This window comes from Chelonia mydas, chromosome 11 (genome assembly GCF_015237465.2).
Source record: "Chelonia mydas isolate rCheMyd1 chromosome 11, rCheMyd1.pri.v2, whole genome shotgun sequence".
Taxonomy (NCBI): Eukaryota; Metazoa; Chordata; order Testudines; family Cheloniidae; genus Chelonia; species Chelonia mydas.
The window spans coordinates 60,029,131-60,045,127 of NC_051251.2; the positions used below are offsets into that span (position 1 = coordinate 60,029,131).

The following is a 15,997-nucleotide window of genomic DNA, read 5'->3' on the forward strand; positions in this document are numbered from 1 at the left end:
GTGGTGATGGTAGTCACCTGTGTATTGAGGATCATAGTATGTCTGTTTCCTTAGTTGCAGATTATTCTGAGTTGTCAGTTTCTCATATAATCAACTGCCTCAGTGTTCTTGCAAGGTAGTTGTTTTATGAGACTGTTAAGATATTACATCTGCAACAGTCTTCCAACCAAGCAAATGAGTTTCTTGAAAAGCCTCTCTGCAAAATCTTTTCAGGTAGAATTCTTTGTATATTTACCATAAGTGAGTGCCACAGTCAGATGCTCAGTTGTTCAGTAGTTACATTTAAGAGATAAAGATACAGGCTTGGGTTGGCATGCAAGCCCTTTCCCACTGGATCTTTTTCTGTTTTAATAAGTTTTTAAGCATTTCATTATTTGATAACTATAGCAGTGCCTCACCTAATATAGTATTCCTCAAGGAAGACCGATGTAGTTATACTTTTAATAAGATACTATTTAATTTATGGGAACAAGTTTCTGCAGTACAAAAGTTAATAGTCTCTGGCCAAGATTATGATTGAGCAGGGTAAGAACAAGTAATTTAAAATCTTCTTCCCATCAGAAAAAAGGGTAGTGCTTACATTTTAATCACCTTTAATACAGAGAAGTCTAGCGCAAAGTTCTGCAATGTTTATTTTTAAATTTATACTTGATCAGTCATCTTATTGGTAATCAATGAACAACAAACTTTCCATTCAATTTTAGGTAATAGTGAGGACCCTGCACGGTCCTGATACTCTGGGCAGGGTCTTCAGTTTTTTCTAACGTAGAGGGGGGAGGAGAAGAATGACTTTAGCAACTCTCTGTATTGGAATATTTACACAGATAATTTTTGAACAAAGGCGTTAAAGCCTCTATTCTATACCTGGCAAAATGTAGTTACATGTCATAGAAAATGTTATGTATCATGGGATAACAGTGTCCAAATGATATGATAATGTACAAGACAGCATATCAAACAAAGCCTTATTGTTAGGGTTATCATCGTGCCTAGACTCCCTAGTTATGGACCAGGATTCCTTTCTGCTAGGTTGCTGTGCAGACAGAAGAAAATACTGAGGACTGAAACATAGTTCACTGTTTGATCAGTATTTGTGTATCAGTTAAGCTTCATAAGATGCTATGGTATTTTTTCTTTACTCCTAAAATGGAGGAAGAAAGTATACTGTGCAATTTAACTTTGTGCAAGAATTAACTCCTTTTTAAACTTGTAGTTGGTATAGAAGGGTTACACTTGTTGGGTCAAATGGATTGGAAAAGGATTTGAAGGAAAGCATCTCTTCAAGGAGCTGAGTTGGGGAGTTTGCGGCCTCCTACATCTGGAACAGCAGGGAGCCGACCCCACTCCTTGCACTGTACAGTTTGTTGCTGGGTACTCTCAGGTATTTTAAGTGAATAAAGTTGAAGCCTAATTAAACCACATTCATTGCTTCCTGTCTTTCTTCTGGCATGAACAGAGAAATGATTTGCTGTTTGTAGGTTCAGTATTTCCCCCCGTGAACACTGGTGTAGAATTATAGCTCTGAAGAAAGTCTTGCTAAAATTGATTGAAAACTTGTGTATCTGCTCTGAAAAGTCATTGTATTAATGGCATTTTTGGTTCCATCCCTGCTGTTGCCAGTGATGATTTCTTTATCACATATGTTCAGTTTACCGGTAAAAAGATATTTCTAATTGCCATGTCTTCAAACCCATCTTAGATTCTGAGTCAAACTGAGTTCTTCTATCTCTCCATATCATTAGTAATAAAGGTGGTTACATATTGGCAGTCCACTATCTTTAGCTAATGCCTCTGTTGGGACACTGGGGCAACCCTATTTTCTTTCTTATAAAACACAGCAGATTTCCTAGTGTGACTCACTAACTCCTTTTTGGCCTGTATGGGGGAGACTTTCAAAGGCACAGATGGGAAAGAGTTAAGCATCCATCTCCTACTGAAAGTCAATGAGAACTGGGAACCCTATTTTCTTGAAAGAGTTTGCATAAGTGCAATTGACTGGAAAGTAATAAAAATGGTTCTGATGCACAAGATGCAATAGAATCCCATTTGCTCTTAGTTTTATTAACTGCAGTGTAAACAGGAGTGTAAAACACTAATAAGTTATTCTTGTTGGTATGAAAATGAGTACATGCAAAGAACAGATCTCTTGCTGCACATGTTCTCTGGCTAAATAGGACTTTGTATAAAGAGGACTTCTCTTCCTCTTGACTGCGTAAAGTCAGTCTGTTACCATTCACAAACACTGAATTTGTGTTTAAAATGGTAACAAAAAGGAGAACTAGAAATCACAATGAGGGTGACTTTGGTGGGATTATATAAGTCCACATAGCTGTAACTTTGTTCACAGTATAAATTTCCTCATGTGAAGTTACCAAATTTGAGGTCAGCAATTGGGTTTGACGAAAATGTTGGTTTCAGGTGCTTTGTTGTCTTGTTGTGACTCTGAAACGGTGGTCCATAGAGCTGTTTCTTTCACAATAAGAAAGCACGTCTGCCTTCAAGTTGCATTGCTTTTTCCTAGTCATGTCCCAAGCCAATACCCTTAGGATTGCCAGAGGATTTTTTGACCAGTTAAATAAAAATCCATCAGATACATCTGTTTACCCTGCACAACTGCTCTGTTTTGTGCAAGTTCTTCTGGTATAAATTAAAATGCGACCAATTTTACCAAAACTGGATCAACAGCAAGCAAAGGAAAATCCTACCGAGTGACCTAGACTGATTAGCAATTAAAGCTGTAGGAAATGGGGGGAGGTTTGGTAAACATAACTCTGTGTCAAGGGAGTAGAAATAGAGAGAAAAAAAGCACAAAGCAACATAAGCAATTGTGTTAAAGCAAGTATACTTCAATCTTTTCTTGTACTAATATTATTTCTGTGTAATCAAGCACTGCAATGGAAGTAGGGAAGAAGCATTCAGGATTGTGGGATGGTCTAAAATGAATCTTAAACCACTCACAGTATATGAAAGTTTGAGAACCACTGCACAGTCTGAGGTCACTGACTGATGCCTGCAAGGGACCAAGTTCATTTACTTCACAGGAGTTCAAGTAGAGAGAGTTTGGCTCACAGTATCATCTGTAATACTTAGGTACAAAGGGTTAAGTTAAAGATGTGGCATCTGGCTTATACTTAGTAGTTCCTTGCTTTTTTTTGCTTAATGACACAGCCTTAATCAGTTCTGGATGTTAATATCTCTGGAACTTTCACGAGACATCTGTTTGGCAGCGATACTTTTTAATTTGCTGCATATTCATTGTTCTACCATAATAGTCATTGCTGTGCATGTAGGGTGGGATTTTCAAAAGTGCTTAGCTTTGGCCCTAATGCTGCTCCTGTTGAAGTCAATGGACGTTTTACCATTGGCTACAGTGGGAATAGCTAGATAAGTGCTAAGCACTTTAAAAAAAAAATCTGACGTTTTATGCAGAGTAAACTGTGTGTAGTGACTGAGAAACCTGTTCTGATTTTTCTGATATTATCCTTATTGATTATTATCAATATTATCCTTTTTGATACCACTGCTACTATGAATGAATAAATTACCGTAATGAGAAACTACTCCACAGTCTGACAAAACAAATTAATTATGTCCGAAGTTTGTATTACAGGACACACACAAACTGGGGGAAACAGACTGGGAAAAGACCTTTGGGGCCTCATCAGAATGAAAGACATTTTGGAGGGTGACTATTAAAGTATAGATACTTATTTAGCATTTAAAATTGCAGTCAAAGTACAGAAATTGTTAAATTAACGAAACCGAATTAATAATAGTTACTAATAGAGCGGAAACATTAGGAGGGATTTTGCTTAATTGTAAAGAATTCAAGTGAAATCAGAAGGTGGTAACTTCTAACAGTGATTGAACAAAAGGAGTGTAAGCAGTACTTAGCAAATGTTTGTACTGATATATCTGTATATAACTGCAATCTATAAAAGCATGGAGCCAAATCAAGTTTTTAATACCAAATGTACACTTAATATTCAACGCTATTGTTAAACGCATTGTGTTTTGCAGACAGTAGACATTCATAAAGAGAAAGTTGCTAGAAGAGAAATTGGCATTTTGACTACGAACAAAAACACCTCAAGAACCCACAAAATCATTGCACCAGCCAACCTGGAGCGACCAGTTCGCTACATTAGAAAACCTATTGATTACACCATTCTAGATGATATTGGACATGGAGTGAAGGTAGGTGATGTTATAAAACACTCTTAAATTATTGTATGTTTTCAAAATGTAAGGACCTGGAATAGTGACTTATTCCTGTCTTCCACATTGCAGCATGGGTTTTCTCAATTGTCTAATCCAGATGGATTTAAGAGGAATCCCCTGGTCCTTTTTAACTTTGCAGACCATTTTACCCGTGATTCTGGGTCTGGGTATGTGTATGACCATGGAACTCCTCTGGGGCACGGCTAAACCTGCTTACTTGGATAGAGGCTAATGCCTTTTCCCTTGTTTGAATCTGTTGTCAGGAGGTACCTGAGTAATGAAAGGCTATTAACCCTCTCTCCCGTTACTGCCACAAAATGCATTTGTTGACTCAGGTGTAATACCAGTAGTGCTACCCTGTGGCTCATTAGCAGGATGTATTTGTGTAAAAGGCAGCATTGAATGTGCTTTAGTTTTAGTGGTTGTTGAAGAGAATTGCAATGTGGCTGATGTCCAATAATGGGTTTTCTGAACCTGAAGACTGCCACCAAAACCTGGGCCAGCCAGTTATGCCTTTTCAGGAATTTTTTTAAACACAGATTTGGGATGAATAGTACAATTTTTAGGGCCTGAGTTTGCATGTAGTTACTAGAATTGCACAAGCTAATTAGGCACTAACTGCAAATTTGACTAGACCCATAACTGCTTGCTTTTTTGCAGATACCTGGTTGGTGTACACAGTAATGCCATATGCAAATTAGACATACATATTTAAAAATCACATCTAATGTAAATAAAATCTTAGCAGATGTGACCTTCTTTTTGTGCTATTAAGAAACCATTTGAATATAAAAGAGGATTGTCAACATTACTTTCTGAAAGAAGAAATGTAAATAACATGAAGCAGTGTCATTTACAAAACACATACATTAACAAATCCACAAAACTTTCAAAGTAGTGGTGCAATAACATGCTTTAAATCAATTGATTGCAAAATTTCTTGTGCTTGACATGAATTTCATTATTTCACACTGTCTGAATTACATTTTATAAAGTTACATGATTAATGCAAGTAGACAAATCATCCTTTGAATTTAAAATTGAAATTCAAAGCATTCTTTTTTAAAGATCTTTTCAATAAAGGAATATTTTATTCAAGAGCTTTTGAACATTGTTTTTATGACAAATTCATATCTTATTTTTCATTGGAAATGTTTGCTACTCAATTTGTGTACATAATCTGGTAAAAAAAGACGTGATGTTTTTCAGCACATTTTTGCAGAAATATTTCGTATCTGGAAAGCTCTTTAAGAAATCAGCTGCCTCGTATTAAAATCTGCTGTCTGTTTCTATAAAAGAATTAGTGCATATCAGCAGAATTCCTTATGGTGAATCAATGAATATATTAACATGTAGCGCATAAAAGTGAATGATCATAGCTATCATTTATGATAACTTTGATTTAGTGATATTCTTTCAGGACAGATTAAGGAAAAATTATTTCTCTGCTACAGCACAATTTAATTTAGACTCAGTTGTACACCCATTGTAATCAGAAATCGTGTTAACTTCAGTGCAACAAGATCAAGCCCAAAGTGATATGATAAACTATGTTCTTGCAAAAGACTCTGACATCAAACCTGCTCAAATGAATGGATCAGCGTATCACATGTTAAGACCCTGTGACCAGGTCCTGTGACAGTTGTAAAAGCAAAGTTTGCTCCAAAGAACCTCTAAACTGTGCTGCATTTTTATTTAGGAAATGAAAGTCTGTAAACATTGTGTAGTTTGTCAAATGATCATCAGTGTGCACTGCTACTTGAAATAATAATTTTTCTTTTATCTGTAAGGTCCACAGATCTGTTAGATAATGGACTCTCATCCTTTATGCAACTCTATAGACAGAACTAGTCACCTCACACGGAAGAGTTCACTTTTTTTTTTTGATTTGTTTGTTCTGCCTCCAGAACAGTCTGATCAGGTGCTTTACAGTTTCAACTTCAAAATGTCTAGTGGCTGCACAATCCAGCATACAGACAGAATGAGGATATCTTTATACTGGGATGTTAAGTGATTTCTCATAGATACATTTTTAGTTCATCTTCCTAAGATTTATTGAGCACTGCCATGGGACCTAAAGGTGATCCTTAACATGGTGACTCTTAATCTTATTGAGCCCAACAGGAAGGTATCCATATATTTCCGCTCCATCAAAGTGGCCATCCTGGTAGCCATTATCCCCCCAGAAGGTGGTAGAGCTTAGGGCCTTATCTCTTGGGGGATAATACATGTTCCACAATGATATGGACATAGCCTTTGTCCCAAAAATTAACTCAGTTTTCGACAAACAGTGGCGAGAATGATTTTTTTGGGCTCTGTGGAAAAATTATCTCCCAGGAAAGAAGTTGTGGCATATATTGGATGTTGGTAGAGCCTTTGAGATCTACCTCTGTCACACACACAGTGCTCCATTGATTCTCTACTATCTAATACCTAAAGAAAAGAGAGAGTATCAAAATCCACTGTTTCAAAATGGTTGAGATGGTGCATCCATGAAGCCTAAAAGTCAGTGTCTCTTTCCAGCAACTGAGGTCAAAGTCCACTCGCTGAGAGTGGCAGCAGCCGACCCGGCTAAGTAACTCTGCATATGCTATGAGATCTGCAGGATAGCCACTGGGTTATCCATTCATCCCTTTTCAAAAATGTATAAGTTGGACATTCAGGCATCAGTGGATGGTGCCTTCAGTTAAAGAATGTTTCATGCTGTAGTAGAGAAGGAATTTAAAATCCTATATGTAGTTAGTTCTATCTGAACCCTCCCTGAAGCCACACTATGAAAATCCCATTGGTTAATTAATCAATGGACCTTGTAGATGAAAGAGAAGAGGGAAATTTTATTCTGATTTGCTAAAAATTTTCTTCCTCAGTTAAAAGATCCTCAGATCTGACCCTCCCTTCTTTAGAGTATTTCTCTCCCCAATAGGATAAAAAATTCTGTTCAGTTCATTTCAGTTAGCTCACAGTTATGCTCTGCAGTAGGAACTCACAGTATATTACTGTAGTGCATATAATCTCATTAAGTTTCAGACCACAGGGATATTACCCTTTGCCATGGAAACTGTCTCAACTGGTGAGCTCTTCAGAGTAGCTTGCCATGCTCTCCCGTGGCAGTGACTGACAAGTCTGGCTCTGGTTATGTAGCTTCATGAAGCTGAGAGGCTATTGGTTATTAGATCTGTGGACCTTGTAATTTAGAGGAAATTTTCAGTAAATCAGAAAAATGTATTATACCTATATAATATAGTGGGGTTTATTTGGGAACTAAACAATGGATGACCCAAAATATGGTATGTCTAGATGATTAACAGTTGAGATTCTGAGCTGCTCAGTGTTCCCAGTATTACATAGGGTATAAGAAAATGCAGCATTCTTAAAAATTACTTAGAACTAAAAAAACCAAATAGATAGTCAAACCAATGGACTGGTATTTCTGAACACATTTTGGGCTTGTGAAACTATCCGGCATTGTGGCAGCAGGACATAAATACAACTTAACTTTAAAAGTTAGTGCCTAAACTCCCAGTTTTACTCAGCCTTTGGAGTACAAAAAAATTGAGATTCAGGGTTCTCCTCGCTAGGAAATCTTTCATCACTTCCAGTCGAGTGCTAGCTGACATGACAGGGTTGGCTGACAGGGCACTTTTAGATCAGGTTAATACTCCAGAATTAATGTGCTGCTGCTTCAGGAAATTGGAATGATAGTAATACATGTAAAACAACGTTTACTCGCATCCAAATTCTCATAATCAATGAGGATGCTTTTTGCCACCTAGTATAAATTCACTTGTAAAGTTTATTCCCTTAGAATCCAACCCTCACTATGGGGAAAATGTTGACCCTTCGAATGTTAGCAGTGGGAGAATTTGAGTGACTGCACTGTCTCCTGAGTAGTCCTCCAAACATTTGGATGTTTAGTTACCTAGTTAAATTTAAGACATATCTGAAGGCTGTTTGATTAATCAGTGTGTCTATTAAAAGTTTCATCTTGAAAATCTTTTGTTCATGGCACATTCTGCTTTAACCACTCTTTCTATGATCTATTGATACATTATTTTGTTGATGCTGAATGCTTAACTTTTTCTTTCTTATTTCCTTTCTCTTCATATCCTGAAGTTCCAACTAACCTTTCAATGCTTTTTTCCCTTACCTCTTTTATTTGCTCCATGTATGCATTAAGTGGTTGCTTAGATTTAAGGTAAGAAACCCCAGGGCTGGATTTCCATTCTTATTCTTTAGAGACTATTACACATAGGGAGAGATTTGAAATTAGCATGTCACTAATAATAATTTTTTAAAAGAATAAGCCATTCCTTCTCCCTCTGTAAGTACTCTACCTTCAGTCTCAGTATAGATTGACATTTTGCAATATAAATGGATGGGTTTAATGTAGCTAATATTTGCAGTTAATTATAAAAGCTTACAGTGAAATGTTGACTCATTTTAGGATAGCTAGTTTTCACCTAACAAGGGAGAAATAGTATATTTACACTGAGTAGGAATAAATGGCATATAAATGAGTAGTTAGCCGAATATAAACCTCTCCATGTGTAATACTCTTTTTATCCTATATATGGTGTGATTTATGATTCACTTTGTGACCAATATTTCAGTGTAAACTTACTCAGATAAAGGGACACCAAGGTTGTGTTGAAAAAACAAAAATTTTTTGTATGAAGTTTTGCATTTTTTTTAAAGTTGCAGTATCATACATTAGTTACTTTCAATAAATGTCAGAGTTACTCTTTATATAAAATACTGTATGTATAGTGGCAAATATTACAGATATTTTCTCAGACTTGGTAATATCACTATGCAAAATGTTAACCCTCTCTTAAAAATATCAGATTGCTTTTAGTATGCCACTAATATAGCAGTATTATGTTTAACTCATCAATGTACGTAAGCCACAATCCTGCAAACTATCACATGTGAGTACTCCCAGGTGAGCCTAAGGCCAGCTCCGCACTAGAAACTTACCTTGGTATAACTGTCACTCGGGTGTGAAAAATCCACACCCCCGAGTGATGCAGTTATGCCAACTTAACCTCCCGTGTAGACAGCACTATGTTAACATAGCTGCTGCCTCTCGCAGAGGTGGTTTAATTACACCAACAGGAGAAGCTCTCCCTTAGGCATAGTACAGTAGCTCTATCAAAGGAAGAAATTAGATTGGTGGTTTGCATGATTTATTCTTGACAAATCTATGTAGGCTATTACTTATTACCTTATCTTCTAGATGCTTATAAATTGATTGCTTAATTTATTGTAGTATCTTTCCAGGTATCAAAATTAGACTGACAGTACAGCATTTGTAATGCAGTAGTTATGCATATTTAATACTGAATTTCACAGAGAGCAATTCTGTAAAAATCCTATTCTTGGTATGGTAACTTTGAATGATATGGAAAAGCAGCTGGCATATTCTTAAAGTTTTCATTACTTTCTCCAAGCACAAGTTATGCAGAAGTAATGATCTAAAAGTATCGTATGTTCACTTCGTTATAGAGTAGAGCTGGCAGGTTCTCTTCCCCTTTGCAGTGATGGTAAGAGCCTCTTTTCTGCCTTTCAGAGTAAGAAATTCTTCTATATATAGAACTTGAATGATGCTAGCATATTTTTCTTTATAATGTAGGTCAAATTAGAATTTTAAAGTTACTTGTCAAAGAACATCCTTGATCTCAAGCTTGATTAGGCCAATCAGACAATGTGTGTCAGACAATCTTTTGTTGCCAGATTTGTGGGGTTTTCTTTATAATAATAATAATTAAAAAGGTGTGTTGTATGTTGCTCTTTGAGGTTTAAACAGTTCATTTGATCTGACTTGCACTTAAAAATTCTAGGTGCACAGACTGGCACATATGACTTGAAGCTGCAAGTGAAAAATGGCCTCCATAGTCATATATAAATACAATTGAATTACAGTTGTCCCATTTTGGAGGAGATCACATATATAATACTTACCTTAGCATTTATTGTTTTTTTTCACATTTTAAGTGCAGGCTTTGCTACACAAGAAAGTTGCACAGGTTAACTAAATGGGTTGCTAAACTGATTTAGGTATAACAATGAAAACCTCTGTTTAGACATTTGTGTATGTTTGAGTGGCTTATTTTTGGTTTAATTTAAACAGAATTGTAATCTGCTTTAGCTAAAACAAGAAAAGGCTGGCTAAACTGAACTAAGTGTTCACACAGCTTCTTGCACCAGTCTAACTGAATCAATTAAAAGTCACACATTGCAGCTGTAACTTTTTAGTATAGACAGTTCTCCCATCACTCCATGTTAGTTGGACATGATACAGAGAGGTTTGCTCACCTGCCACTGACTCAACATACAAGCCTGGGCAAGTGAGTAAATCTAAGCCAGGGTTAGAACTCAGAAGTTTCTGGCTCACAGTCACAAGCTCAGTCAGCTGAGTACACATATAATAGGTAAGAGCTGAGGTGGGTTGGGAAGGTAATTTTTCTCTCAGCCTGAGTTTTGCTGGTATTAGGTGACAGATTGCTCCAACATCTTAGATATTTGAAATCCCTGAAGATAATTCCTAGAGTATTGTTGAATGGGGCATTAATTTTATTCTCAGAAGGGTTGTAAGTATAAGTGGTATACATCAGGGGTGGGCAAACTACGGCCTGGGGGCCGCATCAGGCCCTTCATACATTTTAATCTGGTCCTTGAGCTCCCGCCAGGGAGTGGGGTCCGGGACTTGCCCTGCTCTGTCGCTCCAGCCGGGGAGCAGGGTTGGGGGCTTACCCTGCTGTGTGCATGCTGTGGCTCCGTGCAGCTCCCAGAAGCAGCAGCATGTCCCCCCTCTGGCTCCTACACATAGAGCAGGCAGGGGGCTCTGCATGCTGCCCCCTGCACCAAGTGCCACCCCCGCAGCTCCCATTGGCCGGGAACTGCCGCCAGTGGGAGCTGCAGGGGCGACATCTGTGGACAGGGAGCATGCAGAGCTGCCTGGCCACGTCGCTGCATAGGAGCTGGAGGGGGGACATGCCGGTGCTTCCGGAAGCTGGTTGAGTTAAGTGCCGCCAGGAGCCTGCACCCCTGACTCCCTGCCATGCCCCAACCCCCTGCCCCAGCCTAGATCTACCCTCCTGCCCTCCGAACCCCTCAGTCCCAGCATGGAGTACCCTCCTGCACTCCCAACCCCTCATCCCCAGCCCCACCCCAGAGCCCACATCCTCAGCTGGAGCCTTCACCCTGAACCCCTGCCCCAGCCCGCACCCCAACCCCCCTCCCACACCCTGAACTCCTCATTTCTGGCCCCACTCCACAGCCTGCACTCTCAGCCGAAGCCCGCACCCCAACCCTCAATTTCATGAGCATTCATGACCCACCATTTCATTTCCATACCCAGATGCGGCCCTCAGGCCAAAAAGTTTGCCCACCCCTAATCTACATTATGGGAGAAGTATAGTTCGTGCTTGAATGTCCTAGAAAATCAGAAGTCTGATTTACCAATGAAGGAATTCCCATAAAAATGTGTGAAAACATCTCTTTAGGGATTTTTATTCTATATATTTTTCTATACTGCACTTACCATGTAGAATCTGAGTGCCTTCCAGGAATGCATTAAGCAGTGTGATTACGTATCTGTCACCTGTTTGTTCTCTCTTCCTCTCCCCAGAGGGTGAAGTATGTGCAGTGGGTTAAGTCTGACTTCTTCTCTGGAGAGTGCCTCCTCTTGAGACCTGATCCTGAAGAGTATTCTGTATTTAAAGAAATGTTCTCTATTGACATGTTCACTGCTATTTGCAGCTAAAGGGTCACAGTGTTTAAAGTAGATCCTGTTGTTAATTCTTCAGATCTATAGACAGTAGTTGCCAACATGCCATGTGAATATACAATACATCTGTGCAAATCTAGGAGCTCGTAGCATGTCTGGTGATTAGGTGTTAGTACGACTATAAAATACATATCTGTGTCCATAAAATATTTGTTTATGGGACTACTTTTTTTTACTCATGAAATCATTCCTGAAGGTTGAATAGTTCAGTCAGAGCAATTCTGCAGTTCATTCAAGGCTGCTGTCATGTTTTTAAAAAAAAAATAAAAAAAAAAAAAATAAATTTTTTTTTTTTACTCTAATTGTAGTAGTTTCGTATCAGCTATAAGTCAGTTGCTTCATAATAGATTTACACTGCCATACAGTGGGAGACTGAAGGACTCAATCTATTTTACTTATCAAAGAGAAGATTGAGATGACTTGATGATGGTCTCTAAGACTACAGGGAGAAGATTTCTGATAGCACAGAGCTCTTTTAATCTAGCAAAGACCTAACCAGATCTAGTGGCAGGAAGCTGAGGTAAAGCAACTGGAAATAAGGAATAACTGAAAAAACAGATTAAGAGTGAGGGTAATTAGCCATTAGAACAATTTACCAATGGATGTGATGGATTCTTTCACTTGAAAAGTCTTAAAATTGGATGCTTTGTAAAAGATCCAGAGTTGTTGAGTTTATCTAGGCTCTTTCCTGCTGAAAAAGCTGATGGTGTAAGAGGGTGGCATGGTTAAAAATTGAAAAAAGCTGGTTTTGGGGAGGATTGGGAGTTCAAAAATAATGGCTGGTAGGTTTGGCGATTGTTTCCAGGGTGACCTGCAAAGGAAAAAATGAGTGTTCACCTATTTTCTCTTTTTTGTGATTCATAAAGAAGGTGGCCTAAACTTATTAAAGAAGGAGTTTTCTGTCCCTCCTTTTTTATTTTGCATTAGAAAAACAGGGGAAAAGCCTTTGAAAACATACCTTTTGAGCTGCCTTTATACCTATAAAGAAACAAATATGTGCAAGTAATTTTATTTTCTTTGCAGTTCACTTTTAAATATTTGCAAAGCAGTTTTGTGTTCTTCAGCCACCTTGCCTTCCACCAGTTTGGGTGCCTCTATTGATAAGTGTTGCATAATCTCCAAACTTGTTCTGACTGTGAATTAAATCCATGCTGCCCTTGAATCAGAGTTATCTTGTCAGTATCTCCTATCATTTTTTCTTCCTCACATGTAGATCCAGGAATCAAACACCTTAGAAGTATTTATGGTTCTTGTAGTTCATGGGGCACTAGAAGACAATGCAGCATGCTACTTTTCAAAATCTTTTCAACAGCCTAATATAGAAAGAATTAAGTTGCTTCCTTTTTTGCAATGAGAGTGGGGAGTTACAGCCTAATAAATCACTGAACAGTCTGACACTACTTACATCCATTTATTCATTCTTGACATAGTCTGAGTGGGAAACCTAGACTCACCTTTATATTAGTTGAGTATCAGAGGAAATGAGAAATGTATATGTTACTGTCATTTCCACCCCACAAGAATGCAGCTGAAGGGAGGAGTTAAATTTATGCTGATATTATTTATGCTGGTATTCTGAACATGAATTGAGGAAATAGCTTTGTGTGGATAGGTAATCATGTGGGTAGTTGTGTGGTAAAATTTCCTGTGAGCCTTTTTGGACAGATAGTATAGTTAATGAAATATGGCCATTATTCATCATTGGTGGCAGTATAGGAGGAAAGACACAATTGTGTGATTAAAAACAACATGGAGGTGCTCTTTATCATATGGAATTTATAACATAGCAATAGGGTGTCCATTGCTTGACTAGAATCCCTCAGTTAGAGCCATCTATGTTCTGAATTGCTAACTTCTGATTGCACACAATAAGGAATTGCTTGAAGGTAACCAAACACGAATAGGGTGACCGTAGCTTTTAAAGCAGCTAGGGATTTCTTTTTTTGACCTTTGTCCAGAAGAAATAGCTTTGAAGAAAGTTTGCAATGTTCACGTTTTTATTCCCCCCCCCCTTAAAAATTAAGAAACCCAAATTTTTCCAGCAGGAATCTAAATTATTAAGAATAGTGGGACAAACATGATTCTAAACCTTCAACTTTACTTGTGGGACTTCTGTTTTTTGTTTTTTGTTTTTTTTAAAAAGTACCAGCAAACTAAAAAAGAAAGTAACTTTAAGTACTGTTCATTGTCCTTTTGTAGGTCATGTGTGTAATTCTGCCCCCACGAGATATATGGCTTCAGAAGTTGTTCAGAAAATGCTGCAAAACTTGCCAAATTTCTCTTTATTTTGCCAGTTAAGAGCCAAAAGTTAAGTATCATAATTGGAAGTTGTTTCCTTTTTTACATATAAAAATGTGAGAAAGTTTAAGGAAATGTGGTTTGGTTTTGTTAATGTTGAAAATGAAACATCGTGGGGCTTTAAAAATTCCATAAAAGAGTAATACCAAGTGGATGGACTCAGAAAATATGTATTGCTAATATGGTATGTAGGAATGGCAGGAGCGTCCTCAGAGTTGGTATGAATGAAGTACTTCCAGCATAGTGTTGCTGAATTACCATTGAACCGTTTTAATGTCTCAGAACACTTACATGGATTGTCCACTTACTAGTTTTTGCAGTTGAGGTCATTACTTTGCAAAGCTGTGCATGGTCTCGTAGTTAGTACAGAGGACTGGGAGTCAGGACGCTTGGGTTCTACAGTGTTCCCAGCTCTGCCAAGCCCAAGTTAGAAATTGAGACCTTAGTGACTTTCCTAAATTTGAGTGCCTAGTGTCAGGCATCTAAACCATATTTAGGTACCTATATAAGTCTCCTGATTTTTAGAGGTGCAGAGCACTGAACAGTATGTGACTTTTAAGTTGCTGCTTTTATTGGTCACAAGTTCCTTAAAGTGTCCTTTGTAAAGCTTAATTTTAAGAATTCTGTTGTGTTAGGTTCTGTATGAACACACACAGAGTGCTGTATTAAAACACGTAGCCCAGATGAGCTGACAGTCTAAACTGAGATAAATGAGCGTGGCAGGAAGGGAGAGTTAGGAGGAAGGGCAAGTACAACTAAGATCTCTCTCTCTCTCTCTCATATATATATATATACACACTTATGTGGCCCCCATTACCACAGTGTGTGAGCATCTCACAATCTTTAATGAATTTTAGCTTGCAGGACTCTCTGAAGCAGGGAGTACTAGTATCCCTGTTTTATAAATGAGGAACTGAGGCACAGAGAGATTAAGCCTGTATACTGTACTGCAAGGTGGAGTATGAGGGTGTGAATTTCAGAGTGCACCAAAGTGTTGTGTTCTAACTGCTCCATGGCGATGTTGCTAGGGTGAATTAAAGTGTACCTAATTTGCATTAAAGTAGTACTGTTTGAAAGAGGAATACATTAACACGAGCTGGGTACCATTTAGTTTGCACCAGCAGCATCAACATGGGGCAGTTAGAGTGCAACAATTCGGTCTGCTCTTCAATTACTTGGCGCGTGAACACCTTTATATTTTAGGAGGAACTTAATTAGGAAATAAAATCAGAACCTCTTAGCAAGTACAGTTAAATTAAGTATAGTGGACAAACTTAAATTAAGTATACTGGACAAACTTAAAAATCTGGCAGTGAATGCAAGAGTAATGTTCAGTTCTCTTGCTGCTTATTTTAAAAAAAATCTTTACGGTCACTCCTTTAAATTCCCTGAGTTGAGGATTAGTGTAGGAAGATATTTATGTATGACATGCATGTGTGTGCACACACATAGAAAGGGTATACAAAGGGTATACATATGCAGATATATGAATATTTTCCCTCTATTTCTGGTACTAGAAATCTTTACATAGACGGTGAAGAGGGACTTGAAAATTGCATCTTTCTTGGGGTAGGGGGTTAGGGATGAACTGACTTGCATCTCAGCTAAAGTTACTGATGCAATTTCCTACTTTATCCTAATGCTGTCTCTCTCTCCATTTCTCCTCATCCAAGATAATCGGAAAGCTTT

The 15,997-nt window shown here is 38.0% G+C and overlaps 1 protein-coding gene across 17 annotated transcripts in view; it reads left to right on the forward strand.

Annotated features, from left to right (window-relative positions):
• The window catches only part of ABI2 (abl interactor 2), a 108,687-nt gene that overhangs the window by 53,132 nt on the left and 39,558 nt on the right, over positions 1-15,997 (forward strand). For 10 of the 17 annotated variants that reach the window (XM_037912410.2, XM_037912411.2, XM_037912408.2 and 7 more), the window contains 2 exons: positions 4,021-4,197; positions 8,399-8,416. In XM_037912410.2, the coding sequence (XP_037768338.1) occupies positions 4,021-4,197; positions 8,399-8,416 (195 nt within the window). The remainder of the gene's footprint in view (positions 1-4,020; positions 4,198-8,398; positions 8,417-15,997) is intronic. The other 7 variants (XM_037912417.2, XM_037912413.2, XM_037912414.2 and 4 more) reach the window with 1 other exon arrangement.